Here is a 16,869-nt window from a genome sequence, read left to right on the forward strand (position 1 = left end):
AAGAAACTAAAATGGTGCCATTGGGAGCCATCTTCTTTAATTCTTAGTTTTAAAATGCAAGGAAATACTTTGGTTTTGATAAGCTTAAGCCTAAGTGTTAAAAAATTCTTAAGTAAGGTTTAAAATTAAAACGACATCAGTATTGTTAATAAAGGGATCACCAAAAAAGGCTTCCACTATAGTCAGTTCATTCACATCAAGTTACCTAGTCAGTCTGGGTTGATTACCTTAAAATATAAGAAGCCTGTATTATGACTTTATTTTAATAATAAAAAAGTCCTTTAAGTTCTAAAAACATGGCTTTCTCATGTTTTTTACTTCTCGAGCCTATAAAAACAATTTCTTTATAAGGACTAGAATAACCAGGGGGCCTAGTAATATCAACTAAAAAATATTTTACTGATCAAATAGTTTACAGAGTTTTATTGACTGTGCAGGAAATATTCAGGGACTCTTCAATCAACTCTCTTAGTATTTCCAATGGTAGTTTGAGAACATTCCCTTAGCACTATTTCTATATCTGCAAACTTTTAAGAGATGTATTAGCTGGGCATGGTGGTTCATGCCGGCAGTCCTAGCTACTCGGGAGGCTGAGGCAGGAAGATTGCTTGAGCCCGGGGGATAGAGGCTACAGTGAGCTGTGATGGTGCCACTGTACTCCAGCTTGGGTGATGGAGGGAGGCTCTGTCTCTAAAAGGATAAATAAAACAAACTAGAGATATATTCACCTCAAGTTTTCTCTGTTGAAAAACCAACTAGCTTTTAAGGAAGTTTGTAACTTCCTTAAAAACAGTTAGGTGGCCTTCCTCTGTGCTCCAAAAGCAATTATCCCTTTAAAAGGATCTACGTATTTTTCTCTTCTACCAGATCATTAGAAGCTTGAGGGCAAAGACTGTGCCACATTCATAAACATAACCCTGGTATAGAAAATGGCAATAAAGGCATAAAGTTTGTTGAGTGAATAAAAAACACAAATGAAAAAGTATGTTTATGGTATTGGTAGAGCTCCTGGAACATTCATTTGCATATAGGTGAATCAATTATTGTAGGAGAGGTCACTTCAGTAAATGTTCAGAGTTTTCCTGGGATTCTATGACATAAAGATCCACAAGTCAGCTTTGAAGAAGGCAGCTCTCAAGCCCTCATCTTTGCCATCCATTGGATGGAGGAAGGGTGGCATAGCAACAAGGGTTGTTTCACTGCTCAACCCAACTCCCTGTAGTAAAATTCCAGAGGTTTCACCAGGAAGTCCAACTACACTCTGGTTTACATATTCCATAGGGATTAAATGTCCTGTGCTCCATAGGTGCATTGGATTATTGCGCATCCCACTAAACCCCATAGATCTGTAGGTTACCTTAGACCCTTCTGCCCCAGTTACTGATTGAGCCACACGTATCAGGTTGTTTAGGTTTCCATGGCCTCCCCTGTGCTCTTGAGAGCTTAAAGCCCCTTCCCTAGCAGAGCTTCATTACAGAAAAATGGAACTACCAGCCTAATTAATGACACAGCCGTACTTCTTTCTATAAAAAGGACATTTTCTGAAGTCAAATACTCTAACCCTGAGCTGTAGCCACAAGAAGGACATTTTCTGAGACAATCTGAAGAAAGTCACCATCTGTTAATGACTTTTCAGGAAGAATTTGGGGTTCTAACTAGATAACCACATTTAAGTGTTACCCTCCAACATGGCCCAGCTTAACGCATGAGTGAGCAGAGACAGATCTGGATGTGACATGTGTGGGTGGGTACAAGCACATTCTGTTTGCTTTATTTTTAATGATAAAGCAGTAGCACTTGGAACTGTGGATATTGGCTCTATTGCATACATGAAATGTCTAAATGCTCGTCTCTTTATTTATCTAAAAGAAAAAATAATATGTTGAAAGGCACCACAAGAAGTGCCCAATACTGTCCAATACCATGCTGAATTTGTAATTTCTTCTCTGTATAAGGAACGGTGTGCCACATACTTAGCCTAAACAGCAATCATATAAGATGACATCAGTGACCACAACTATCAATTATGATATTTTTATTCAAGTGCTCAGGTATTAGAGCATAACAATTGCAGAGCCGTTTTAGGGTTTTCTGGGGGTGATGAGTTTAACAATGGACAACATTTGGGTACTGAACTTCAGGGACATTAGCCGTGTCTGTTTAGCATGCCTGTGTGTATTATAAATACCTCACAAGGGGAAATTCAGAATACAGTCTAATAGGTGGCTCCCTTCTGTGCTAATACGTAACTTTCAATCCCTATCATAAGATTCTTATAAAAGGTTTAGCATTTGTAAGTCCTCATGTATAGATTGAAAAGAAACTATCAGCACAAGTTCCCACTGAAAAGAAAACTTGATTCTTAGTTGTTTTGAAAAACGGTTTTATTTTTATATTTTTCTCAATATTGTAGTAAGGAAATGAGTTCGTAGTCTTGTAAACATTTATAAAGTACATAAAATGATGAAGAGAAAATAAATTCCTGTAAACTGAATATTTTTATAATGTCAAGGTAAGGAAAGCTTTTTTATACATGGCAATAAATCAGAAAAATTATAGTGAAAATATTGATAGAACTAAATATAAAAAAATTAAATTTCTATAGGAGAAAATACCACCTCATTTGGCATTAAACCAAATGATACATTTGAAAAAAATTTTACAACATATATATCAGGCAAAGGTTCAATAAGCACTTAGGCAGCCCAAAAAAAGGCTGTTTATAAATAAATAAGAAAAAAAAATCCTACTTGAATAGGGGGATTATAGCCTTAACAGACTGTTTCTACTCTAAAAGACATGTGAATAGCCATAAATGAGAAGATGTATTTCAAATAACTAGTCATTTTAAAACACAAATAAAAACAGTAACAAGATATTCTGTTTTTTTTCAGCAGACTATCAAAGATGAAAAAAATTGTCAATAACCCATGCTGGTGATCTCATACGCTATAGGTATCATAAGTTGAAGTATCAATACCTTTGGCCCTGCAGTTACACACCAGGAATTTATCCTAAGTAAATTCTCATTCAAATATTCAATTATATATACATACACGTACACACACACACACACACACACACAGATGCTTATTGAAGCATTGTTTATAACAATAATACCTGTCCAATGATGAGAAGTGTGTTAAATAAATTATGGTGCATCTATATAGTAGAATACCACAGAACCAAATTAAGAGAGAAATATATTTCTATATTTATAAATATTTTATCAGTATATCAGTAAGTGGTCAAGTTACAAATAAATATGTTTACTTTGATTCTATTTATGTAAAATTCTCTCTGTGTGTGTGTGTGTGTGTGTTTATGTAGAGAAATGTCTAGAACTGCACCATTCAACTTGATAGACACTGGCCTCATGTTGCTACTTAAATCTGAATTAATTTAAATTCAACCAAATTAAAAATTGCATTAGCCACATTTCAAGTATTCAATAGCCATGTGTAGCTAGTGGCTATCATATTGGACAGCTCAGATTTGGAATGGTCCCGGCATCACCAAAAATTTCTATTGACAGCACTGGTCTGGAAAGATGTTCTCCACCATGTTTTTAATGGTTGCTTCTGGCTAGTGGGATCTGGAGTTAGTTTCATTTAATTCTCTAAATTGCTTAAACTTTTTATGAGCATGCAATTAATTCATATTCAGAAGCTTCTTTCATCTGAAAAAACTCACCTATGATTCCACCATGTAGAAATAAGCATTGTTAATATCACGTTGTATTTCCTTGCAGTCTTTGTTCTAAATGCTCATAGTTGCACATAATTAAAATATGTACAGGTTTTTAATGTTGTATTTATATCCAATACACCATAAGCATTGTATTTTATTCTTTGAAACTCTTCATAAACATTACTTTAAAAAGCTGCATACTATTCTGTCTAATGTCCTTAAATGATTTCTGTTATACATGTTGCCTTGAATATACTAAAATATTTAAGAATTTTGCAAATTAATTGGGTTTGGGAAAATCAAATTTATAGGGAAGACAGTGATTTATAGTTATTTTGTTACATGTAGAGGACCATCTAATACATCACACTTTGGAGATGCTTTTTTTGTTCCAAATCACTATTCAAAACTACCTTCACAAAACCTAATAGCTTTAGAAATCAATGTTTTTGATAAAGTGCCTTTATTTTCAAGTATCCACTTTCCCTACTGAATGCAACAATGCACAGAAATCTTTGTTACTATCCATCTTCTGAGGAGATTTATCCAAAATGTGTCACCTCTCTTTGAGTCCCTTTAGAAACCATTCTTTGATGAACGTACTTTATTTGGCTCTCCTGGACAACATTTTGATAAATATAAAATGACTTTAACACAAGAATCAAAGGGAAAAAAATTTCAGAATTAAAGAACAATGACCTGAAATCCATGAGAGAGGAGCATGTGTAACAAATTTACTTGACATCTTGCTCTGCAAGTTGCTTTTGCTGTATTTGAACTTCTATCCGGAATAAAACTGAAATCAGGGGCTTTGTGTTCTATACCATACCCTGGTACATAAAACCTTTCCAATTAGATTTATGTTCTGCAAGGAGGGATGGCCCCAAAGGCACCTCAGACTTTGCATATCAAAAACCAAACTCATAATCATAATCATATCCTCTACTCCTCCCCAACAGGGTCCTTCTCCAGATCTCCCTGCCTCTCTTGACTACAACTCCTTTCTCTCAGTTATGCAGTTCAGAAACTGGGGGTTCTTACTGACACCTCCATTTCTTCAACCCCAAAACTGAATCCAACATCAAGTGAAGCTGATTTTGCCTCTTACATATCCCTCCAAATCTGTCCCCCATATTCCAGCAAGTCACATTCCATCCTTCCCCCATTTAAAGCCATTTGGTGGCTTCCCCTTGCTTGAGGGCTTAGAATGCCTTGACAAGAACAAACCTTACCTCCTTGCAGAATCTGGCCCCCTACCTATCCAGCTTCATTTCACCCAACCTTCTCTACTAGCTTTTAGTTTTCTCATCCTTGCTGCTCTTCCTCCTACCACAAGAAATTTGCATAACATGCTACTCCACTGCCTGAAGTGCTGCTTACTATCCCCTCCTTCATCTAAGACTCTTCTCCATCTTTCAAATTTCAACTCATCATATGCTTGTTTAGGGAAGCCCTCTCTGATTTCATTAATTATGTTAGACTCGCCTACTCTTTTGCACACATTAATGAGGCTGTTTGATTAATTTAATGCCCGTTTCCTCGCCAGAATATAAGCACCACCAGGGTGTAAGCATCTGTTTTTGTTCACTGATGTAGCGCCATTAACTAGCACAATGCCAGATAAATAGTAGGGGCTCAATAAATATTTGATTACTGGATGAATAAAGACCATGAGGCAGATACTCCCAAGCACAAGGAAAATGCTGAATCTTCTACAAAAGAGTCTTGGAGCATTGGTCAACAGCAGAGCCTCTCTAAAGAAACAGATTCCCCCATGAGGAGAAAGCTGCATAAGTCATCAAACTTTATAGTGAAATACCCTAATTACATTTCCCTTTGAGTTGGACTGTACTGTATGTACTGCACTCAGTATTCCCCAAGAATAGTCTGTATCGGAGATATAGAGCCCAGGAGGCTAGGCCCAACAGGACTATTCTTGGGGAATACTCAGAGTGGATTCTATTTATGTATCTCAGAGAAGGCCTAAGGAGAGAGATCTTGAAAGCATTCATGATGCAATCTCCTGCTGGGAAGAAGAAAGCCAGATGGGAGCTAAAAATTGATGCCAATAAGAGATTTGGAGCAATGCTGTTCAAACTGAGGCCTTTTCCTGTTTCCCAGGAGCATAGAGTCGTCCTTCTAGTAAGTTTTAAGACTTACAGACCATCTCTAAATGTAACTGGCAGTGTGCTGAAGCCAGCTTGTACCAGTTCATGAGAGCCAATTGTTAAATGTTTGCTAAATTTGCTACAGACTGATACATACAGCCATTATGATAAATTAAATAATTTAAACTTAAAGCTAAATACATTATACTAAAAATGCAGGTAATGAATACTCAAAACTCATCACTTTCTAATTATTTTATTAAATGTTATGATTAAGTATGATTTTGAGGCTATTTATAGTCTTGCAGCTGTATGGTGAAATAGTGTGCTGCTGCTGATCTTTTTTCAATTCTGAATTCAGTGACATCATCAGGGTGGCTTGAAATTGGCTATGTTGGAAGTATTTACACCATGGAAAACAGTAAATGCTAACATTTGGGGATTTGGAGGCTTTTGTTGTTGTTTTGGGTTTTTTGGTTTTGTTATTTCTTGTTTGTTTTGATTTGCTAAAAGCCTGTTGTTGAACATTTGCCAGCATACCGCAAGAGGCAACCAATTCGTGGCCCAGTGTAATCTGTCTTTTTCTACTTCATTGTTGAAATTACCTAGCAATACTAGGAAATCTTAGGTTGAAGTGGAATTCAATCTTCCAATCGTCTAAACCACATTTCTTCTAAACTACATTTCACAAAAAGGTATTGGGTGGGACTCGTTCGAGAAAAAAAGAGAGTATATATATATATAAATATATAAAAATATATATGTATAATACACATTATATATATTTATATGATATAGATAATATACATTATATATATATATACTATTTTTAATCCCACATCATATACTATTTTTTGAGTACCTAAGATAGTGTTTGGTATAAATTAACCATATAGAAAATATTTGAATAAATTAATTATAGAAGTCAAGAAGTATAATAATTTGAGTTAATCCTTGACAATAGGATGATTTGAATTCTCTTTATATAAAACGGGTGGCATTATAATTCATTTCAAAATATTTCATGCATTAAATATCTTCTTAGGAAGATGCAAGAACACTTGACTTTCCAGTTTCCAAAGGATTTTAAAAATCCCCTGGGAAAATATTGGTTGGGGAGAGAAATGATGGCTGTGAAGAGGGGGATGAAGAGAAAAAGGTGGAAAAAGTGAATGAGATTTGAGAACAAAAGGAAAAAATAATTGCCTAAAAATTAATCAGTGCAGGCCAACAACTAAAAGAAGTGACTAATGTCCTGGGAATATTTACTGTTTTTTTGTAAAATTTTTAAAAAATTAACAGAGCTTTACACTCCTTAAATTTCCTTTCCATTCCTATTTAGAATTGTACTGGCTGAGTGCAGTGGCTCACACCTGTAATCCCAACACCTTAGGGAGGCAGAGACGGGAAGATAGCTTGAGCCCAGCGGTTCAAGCCCTGCCTGGGCAACATAGTGAGACCCCGTTTTCCACAAGAAGGAAAAAAAAAAAAAAGTTAGAATTGCACTAACAATTCTGGTGGTAGCTTTTACAATCACATAACATGACTAACAATAGACAAGTCACATAATTCACAAGACTATTTTTTTCTTATTGAAAGTTGAGGTCTTAGAGATGACAACTTTGGTCTTCATGTATAGTGTGTTTTGACGGATCAATAGTAAGGGATTTTTAGAAGACATTTTCTTACTTTCACCTGAAATGAAGCGCACACACACACACACACAAAGGCATATTGAAGACAGGGCTTATTTAGATGCAACTAGTTATTCCTTATAAAAGTAGACATCAAACCTTATGAAGGCTTTGAATTGTTAAGATATTTATATCCCTGTGTTTCTGAAGGTATATTATTGATTTTTATGAATTATAGAATATGGTTAACCTATGTGTATCTAGAGTAAAAATAGATATATAAAATAGATATATAAATAAAACAAAGGAAATAAATCTGAAAATTAAATAATATTTACTCTTAGAATATTTTTATAACTTTCAGCAAATGCACATTCACATCTATATTTAGCTTTATAGATAAATTACCCATTTACTTCAAACTCCTTCAGTTACCTGTAGTGAATTGGTGGGAAATTTTCTCGCTCCTTTTAACTCCTACAATCATTTATAATTTTAATAAGAAAAAGATAAGTGACAGCCAACATTTATTTCACTGCATTTTTTCATGGCATTCTTAAAATAAGTAATCATGTCAGTCTCCACAAAAATACATTAATTCTTTATGTACGTGTGATACATTAGAGTTTGAGGATTTAATTTCGATCACCACACTAATGATATAAGGTGAACAGACATTGCTATTATCATCCACCTTGGGTGGAAACTAGTTAAAGCTTTGAGAATATTAGTTGCCTAATTTACAAAGCTAGTTAAATGGAAGAACCAGAAACGGAAAAGATCTAGAAATGACTTGTCCTTTAGCACTCTTTAAATTAAGCTTCCCATGGAAAAATGAATTAAAGGAAAAACAAAATGAAAATGCAAATGTTTAGAATATAGGCAGTCAAATATAAACAAACCATGAATGTATACCTAAATGCGCACACAAATATATATACTGATCGACAAATCTCAAAGTAAGTAAATGGATATACATAGATATACTAAAATGTTCTTGCCTCTGTAAGAGATTAAATTATTCAGTATGTTCCCCCCATATTGTATTTCATTTTCATTTGTAGAACTTTTCCGTGTCTGGTTCTTCCATTTAACTAGCTTTGAAAATTAGGCAACTTGTATTCCCTGAGCTTCAACTTAGTTTTCCTCAAGGTAGATGATAATAGCAATGCCTGGTCACCTTACAGCATTAGTGTGGTGAGCAAAATCAAATCTACAAACTCTAATGTGTCACATGTACATAAAAAATTAATATATTTTTGTGGTGACTGACATGATTGATTACGTATTTTAAGTATGCCACCAGCTATTAATTTTTTTCAAGTACTCACAGCTTTTTATGTGCAGCTCTGAGCTCTTAACATGTAATGATTCTTTTATTTCCTGTAATAACCTTTTTAAGGGGACACTGCTATTATCCTCATCCCACAGTTTGGAAAACTGAGGCACAGAATGATTAACAAAACTTTTTAAGGTCACACGGCTTCAAACGACAGAGCCAGAACTCAAAGCCAGACAGAATGCAAGCTGTCTGGCTGGGCACAGTGGTTCACGTTTGCAATCCTGGCATTTTGGGAGGCAGAGATGGACAGATCACTTGAGGCCAGGAGCTTGAGACCAGCCTGGCCAGCATAGCAAAAACTCGTCTTTACTAAAAATACAAAAATTAGCCAGGTGTGGTGGTGCGCACCTGCGGTCCCAGCTATTTGGGGGCTGAGGCATAAGAATCGCATGAGCCCAGGAGGTAGAGGCTGCAGTGAACCCAGATTGCACCGCTGCCCTCCAGCCTGGGTGACAGAGCAACCCTGTCCCCTGCCCCTGCCAAAAAAAAAAAAAAAAAGAAAGAAATAGAATACAGGCTGTCTGCTCTTTCCCTCCACGTGTGATTTTCTGAACAAAGGGAACATTGTGTTTGTCATTATTAATGAATTGTCATCCTCCTTTTTTGATATGTTTGATTTTAAATTATGCTCTGAGGTTCTAGAAGCCCCTTTGGCACATCTAACTATAGCAAAGTACCATGGAAGGAAACAGATAACATTACAAAATAGGAAAACTTAAATCTCACCAATAAAGGACTCATGATCTAGGGAGATGCTGTGGACTCACTGTAAAGGTGTCTGTGCATTCTATTAACAAATAGGCCTCATTGTGATAGCTAGAAGCATTGACCTCGGATGAAAGTTGAAGGGGAATATAAAGCTTTTCATGCTCTTTGGGGGGTTTAAACAGGAAGGCACATAGGATCCTAATTGTCTGCTTTGCACACACCGTTACCCCTCAGGGCATGTGGATTTTTTATGCATCGCAGTGGTAAGGGCTGTGCATACAAATTTTGCTGGCAGACAGGTGGTAGCATATGTCAAAAAGACTGGGGGGATAGTTTAAAACATGGCTGACAAGTTATCTACACTTTAGAATTTTTAAGTTTGAAAAATACTGACTCGATGAGGAGGAAAAAGCTAACTACTTTGTCCATTGACTAGTTTTCAAATTGCTATAGTTCATGCACTTTTATTTTCAGCAAGGATGATTGTACAAATAATGATTAAAATTGACCATTTAGCTTCAACTCTTTCCTGGGAAGGCAAGCACTTCCATTAGAGCACCTTTCTTTCCTATTTTGATTTCTCATATGCATTATTTTATATTTTTAACAAACTGCCTAAAATATCGCTAAACAAGGTAACTTGAATGATTGCTATTTAAGTTTTATTCTGCCAATTGAACTATTTGCACTATTTTATATAAACTGCATCAAATGGGATATACTTTGTAACACAGTGTGATATGGAGAGGGCTTAGAGTTTACCATCAGGTATACTTGGATTCAAATCTCCCTTTACACCATTTTATAAAACTGAGCAAATTACTTCATCTTTCAGCACCTCATGTGAAATTGGAATAACAATAGCTATCTCTCTGTGTTAGTTTGCAGATTAAATAGGGGGAAGAAGACACAGAACAGCTAGTGTGGTGGTTGACACAGTCACTAATTGGAAGAATTTGTTGTTATATGTATCATTTTTATAGAGAAATGAACAGAGTCAGCACTTTGGGAAGCCGAGGCAGGCGGATCACACGGTCAAGAGATGGAGACCACCCTGGCCAACATGGTGAAACCCTGTCTCTACAAAAATACAAATTTAGCTGGGCGTGGTTGGTGGCACGCGCCTGTAGTCCCAGCTACTTGGGAGGCTGAGGCAGGAGAATCGCTTGAACCTGGGAGGAAGAGGTTGCAGTGAGCCGAGATCACACCACTGCATTACAGCCTGGTGACAGAGCAAGGCTCTGTCTCAAAAAAAAAAAAAACTTAGTAGCCTATCTGATGAAATTCTTTCAGTTCTAGATCCCATAGAATACATGAGGATTAATCAATATCAAGATAACATTTCCTTATTTCTTATAATCACTTCTTTAATGTTGTAACAGGTGTATTCAGTCCATTGATATTCTATTGGCTCACTCACAGAGGTTACATAAAGAGAGTTCCCATATAGTCCTGAGAATGTTTTCCAGCTATGGAAATGCAAGAGAGTTAGCACCCCAGGAATGACTGTCCACCAATGATGGATGAGACCGAACAGATAAATGCTGCAGTTTCCAGGCTACTTAGGGACATCCTAAGATGTGTTCTTCATACTGTCTCCAAATGGCCCTACTGTTTTGAGCCTCAGTTGCCCAAAATGGTAAACTGCTAATTAACTCAGTCTTTAAAGACCTTCTTCCCTCCTTGTCTTACTTCCCCACTCCTCACTGTGCTTTCTGCAATCATCTCCAAAATAAATTACTTGTCCCCAGATCTTTGACTTGCGTCAGCTTCTGGGGCATCCAGACAAAGATCCTGTCTGCCAAGCATGCGTATTGCAACCTGGGAAACTATTAGACTGGTGCAAAAGTAGTTGGGGTTTTGCCATTACTTTTGCACCAACCTAATAGCTCAGGCAATGCAACTTTTTGAAATAGGTAATAGCATTTTCCCAGCTCTGAAGTTGTCTCTCCACATTCTGAGCCTAATTTTCTTGGTCCAAGGACTGTAGGTACTTTATTTCAATCCTATTTTCTGCTTCTTCTATGGTCAGCCTGCCTGAATGCCCTCCAGCAGCCCCTTATCTTTCCTTCCTTCCTAGCTCTCAAAACTGCATTAAACCAGACCCTGAGCTTGCTCCTGGAGATGAGGAAAATCTAGGACACCATTTATGGATGCTCCTTTAACTTTATTTTTCTCTTCTCTGTGACCACTTCCAAGAACAACCAAACTTTTAGCTCCATGGGAACTCCAGGGAACTTTGAGCTTCTCTGTTTGTGAACCAGGAGAATATTATCAGGATGATTGCCTTCCTGTTTCTTCTAATTTTTTTTTTTTTTTTTGGTTTTAGACTTAGTGTGTTCACTTTAGCTCAATCAATTCAAGCCTGACAGCTTCAAACCACTATATTTTGGATGAAGATGCATGGCTAAGCTAACTGTATTTCCTCTTCTTCATCAACAGATTTCTATACTTATACAGTGACTTTACAAATTCATCATTATTCCATCCCAAAACAAATATGAATTCTCGTTATGGTAACGCCATTGCGGGATATGAAAGGGCAGTCCTCTACCAGCTTTCTTTTTTCTAGTATGTACCCAGAGTTGCTTTTCTTTGACATAGTCAGTCTGTTCTCCTTCTACTCCCTCATAGTTAAAAAAAATAGCTAAAAAATATTTAAAGATTTTCCATCTGTTACTTGCAGGAAAGAAATACTTAAACAAGTAACATCCTCCAAGTCTTTTGCTCTATTTAGAAGAATATTCCCAGCGCCATATTTCAGAGTCATCATCAATGCAAGTGGATAGGTGTCTCCTCTATAAAGGCTTGCTGGCTGTGTGAGCCGCCTAAGCCACTGGTACACCCTGGTGAACAGAGTGACATCCTTCATCACACTCATTTGTAAAAGAAAGAAACCTTGAAAATGAGAGGTATGAGGATAAGCATTGATTCAAAGGGAATTTGTTAGTCTGTGTTTTATTTTCTGAGATGCAAATGTTGAATTCAAGGGTTTGATGGGAAACCAGCCTGGACGTAAATTTATATATTTCCTTTACGATGAAATTTGAATAAAGCATAGCAAGTCAGCTCTGCCTTCAAAGAAAAGGTAGCTTTATCGGTGTGAAGCTGAATCGTACGAATCTCACTTAAGTATAAGGAATCCATCTCTTTCATTTCCAACTGCTGTATTGAGTGCTACCGGAAAGCCTCTTATATGCTTGATGATTGATAGGAATGGATTCGAGTTCCATCCATATAAGTAATTCAGATTGAGAATATTGCATTAAGTGCAGGGAATCAAATTAACTTATACAAATCATTAGATAAGCCTACAATCCAATAAAGATACATTTCATGAGTATGAAAAAATGAGTAAGGTATATCTTCTGCACCAAAAATGTTTCTGGTATCAAAAATAAAATCTAAAGGTCTTGAAGAGATGTTTTATTTTATAGATACTTGACATACAAATAAATAACCTTTTTAAAAAGTGATATTAAAAAGTAAGGATTCAAACCAGCATTTAAGTCTTTTTTTAAATCATCTTTTAGCCTGTGTTTATTCCTTCCATTAATTTTGAATATTTTAAGTGATATAATACAGTAACACTGCTGTAATTGACTCCTTGCTTCTTAGGTATAGAACAGTCTTTACTTTCTTCAGTGGCCAATTACCTGAAAATGGGAATCATTAACATGAACTTTAACAAGAGCAAAACACAACTTTCTTTGCAGCAGACATGAAGTAATTTAATCACAAATCCTGATGATTGAGAGAAAATGAATTTACTTAGTCAGACAGTCTCTATTTGGTAGCACTTAGGGGAACAGAAATGATCTAGATTTAACTTTAAAAGTGGAATTCAATTATAGCTGCCAGTATTCTGAGTTGGTCTGGTTAATTCCAGCTGTGGAGATACATCTAGGATATTCTCTGCAGATATTTACCTACTTGAGTAGGTAAATCCTTCTCTGGAAACTTCGTAGGAAGTTGAGTCTATAAGAAATACTCAGACATAAAGCTCCTTGGTAGAATAGGTTTGGGAAATAAGGTGGTTTGCATGCAAGTTGTCTATCAGTTTTTGTTATTGTTGCTATTTTGATTTTATTTGTTTGTTTCTGAAACACAGCCACCCATTTCCCAAGAACTGACAATGTCATACTCTAGAAAACAACCACTCTTTACACATCTGTTTTCATCAAATTCCTTCTACCTATAAAGTCCTCTAAAAAGTTGGTGCATTTGCAGTTTGTCCTTCCAGACAATCCCCTCTTTGTGTATTCTCTGAAAGTCTGAAAACAGCTGAGGACAACTTGAAGGTACAAGTGTCTTTCCCGGTCTACCCCTTGCGTATCAATATGCTCAACAAAGAGTCGTATTCAAAAATAGATAAGTTATTGAGTACAGGTCAAATAAAAAGTGAACTTGTTTCTTAAAAGAGAATTCTAACATAATCAAGGTTAGTGTTGATAAAAATGAAATAAATGAAGAAAAGATACAGTTTTAAAGATAAAATGACCAGTGGTGGAAAAGAAAGTAAAGCATAGTTTAAATCAATGTGCTGCATCACCAAAAAAGGACGTTAGTAAGAAACTTGGCTTGTTACATACTTTATATTCTCTGTTTACATTCAGAACTATATGGTTTTAAAATATTGTGGTTTCTTCTGAGTAAGTGTTTCTCAAATCTAAATGTTCCTTTAGTTCATACACGAAACCTTTTTAAAATTTTTTTCCCAAATGTTAACCATCCAGATGCAGAATGATGCAGTGAGTCCTCAAATACTTACCCCTCAGATTCAATCAGCAGCATCATTTTACCAGCCTGTTTCATCCACCCGATTCCAGACATCACTTCTAAATACTTCATTATAAATTTCTAATTATATAAAGACCAATAGTCTTTTAAAAGATATAAAACACCTGTAATCCCAGCACTTTGGGAGGCTGAGGTAGGTGCATTAGCTGAGGTCAGGAGTTCGAGATCAGCCTGGCCAACATGGAGAAACCCCATCTTTACTAAAAATACAAAAATTAGCCGGGCGCGGTGGCACACCCCTATAGTCCCAGCTACTCGGGAGGCTGACACAGGAGAATCGCTTGAACCCGGGAGGTGGAGGTTGCAGTGAGCTGAGATCACACCACTGCCCACCAGCCTGAGCAACAAAGCAAGACTCCATCTCAAAAAAAAAAAAAAAGATATGTGAGCAACAATTACTGATTACTGGGGAAACTTTTCAAACAAAGATTTCAGAAGGAGTTGGTCATGTTTCTTATAAATTCTTAGTGGAAATCCCAGAAGCTCTTTTCCGGAATTGTTTTCTACTCTGGGCACCTACTCTGAGTGGTCTTTACTTGCCTTGCGTTCCGTTATCTTAAGGATGATTCAAGAGAATCCCTGACCCCCAAACCTAGTGTCTGCAATTGAGAGGCGGCCGGCCATCTTTAACCAATCATCTGTTTATCAAGTTTTGAGCAAAAGTTTTTTGAATGGACATGCGAATCAGGCAGTAAAATAGTGTAGACTGAACAAAAAATGCTCGGGGGAGAAAAAAGCCAGAGAATGAGTTGTGTGGCTGTCACTGGAAGGAAAAAAAGGGTCCAATGTATAGATCCAATTCATCTCCAAATATTTTCCCACTAAAGATTGTGGAGGTAAATATATTGATGGACTTTGTAATCACTGATTTAAAACCTGTGATTTATAATTACAAGTTTCAGGTGATTTCTGAGAATGCTTTTTCTCTTCTGAGTATACCAAAAAGAACCCCACAAAATTACAAGTACTAATATGTTTTCTCTTTGAACCTTGTCTCAATGGTGTTCAAAAACTTTGATGCAATTAATCAATTCATAAAACACCTTGTTATCAAGTTTAATTAGTCTTCAGAAAACATTCATTCTTCCCGAACATTCTCCTTTAATCTTTCATTAATGGTAGAGTGCTAAATGTTTCCCTTTTTTGCTATTATTGTTTATTTAATAAAACTTTTGATATAGACCTCTCCTTTTCTAGGTCATGCAAATTGACGTTTTTGTGGTAGCATTTGATCTTTCTGGGAGGCTTGATGTACTTGATAAGCTTTCAACTTGTTAGTGAAGGTGAGATTTCAGTTATATTAGGCAGAGCTTTGAAACAGGGTTTTCTTTCTTCATAACTTTCCTGAAAATGTGACTCTTCATGCGGCCAAACAGAGAAAGTTTTATTAACTAAAGAGAGAATTAATGGCACCAAGTAAAGTAACTCAGCTGGAAAGGTTTTGTTTGTTTTCTTTCTTGGTTGTGTGTGGTTTTTGTTTTTTTTAAACATCTACTATTTCTTCATAAGGATGATGTATATCAAAACCTCCAAAAAGAGGTCAGAATAGCCAGTCTAAGTAATCAGGACCTGTTGGCCCAGTATTTAGCTAAATACGTAAGAATGTAAGTGTACTCCTGGCTCAGAAGCTGGCCAGCAAATCTGCTAAGTGATTGATTTGATGCTAATTTTCTGCATGGACTTCTCATTTCCTTCAGGGCCTGCCCTATGGGAGGAAATAACTTCAGCCAAGCTGACTGAGCCCTATTTTAGGTTTCACTTTGAGCTTTGAATGTTTGGAAAACTCCCTTTCCCAGCAGCACTATATCTCCAAAGGATTTCCATTTATGATGACCCAAAGAATGCAACTTGCTCTGAAAAGACTGCAGAAGTTCCCTGTGTCCAAATCCCAGTACATTCCAAGGACAGAACTGAAATCAACATATGCATGGCAGGCACTACGGTTTTGCTCACACTAATTCTGTGTCTCTTTCCATCAGTACCGACTGTTGGAGCAGGTCTATGCTGAGAGCCAGGGCTGTGTTTCTTCCCTAGCCCTACGTAGGCATCATCATATTTTAATTTCAGAATAACCACCTTCTTTGTCTTAGTGCATTCAGGAATTAAGGAGAAGAATAGAGATTTTTCATTGCAATACACAATTTATGGGATGATTGGAGGAAATAGAGAACCATGGCACATAAAAATGTGTGATAGGATCACAGAAAGAGCACTTAACTAAAGGCTATAGTATTGAGCCAGAAATTGTCTCTCCACTACCTCTGGGCAAGTTGCTTCATCTCTCTAGGCCATTTGTGGGATGGGAGCCTTCAACTCCTACAATTTTCTAGTAACAATAAAAGCAACTGTGTTTTGAAATCATTCTAACTCAACAGAAGTTGAAGTTATGCTATCACGTTGGAATCTCTAGTTATAGATTAATTATTTTCAATATTTATTATCCAGGACCCCAAATTACGTGAACTTTTGGATGTGGGGAACATCGGGCGCCTGGAGCAGCGCATGATCACAGTGGTGTATGGGCCTGACCTTGTGAACATCTCGCATTTGAATCTCGTGGCTTTCCAAGAAGAAGTGGCCAAGGTAC

General features: G+C 36.6%; 1 protein-coding gene across 5 annotated transcripts in view; it reads left to right on the forward strand.

Moving 5' to 3' along the window:
• The window catches only part of PLCB1 (phospholipase C beta 1), a 787,620-nt gene that overhangs the window by 475,679 nt on the left and 295,072 nt on the right, over positions 1 to 16,869 (forward strand). For all 5 annotated transcript variants that reach the window (XM_030821960.1, XM_003252590.4, XM_003252589.3 and 2 more), the window contains one exon: positions 16,728 to 16,865. In XM_030821960.1, coding sequence (XP_030677820.1) covers positions 16,728 to 16,865 — 138 coding nt within the window. The remainder of the gene's footprint in view (positions 1 to 16,727; positions 16,866 to 16,869) is intronic.

The sequence above is a fragment of the Nomascus leucogenys genome, chromosome 11 (genome assembly GCF_006542625.1).
Source record: "Nomascus leucogenys isolate Asia chromosome 11, Asia_NLE_v1, whole genome shotgun sequence".
NCBI lineage: Eukaryota > Metazoa > Chordata > Mammalia > Primates > Hylobatidae > Nomascus > Nomascus leucogenys.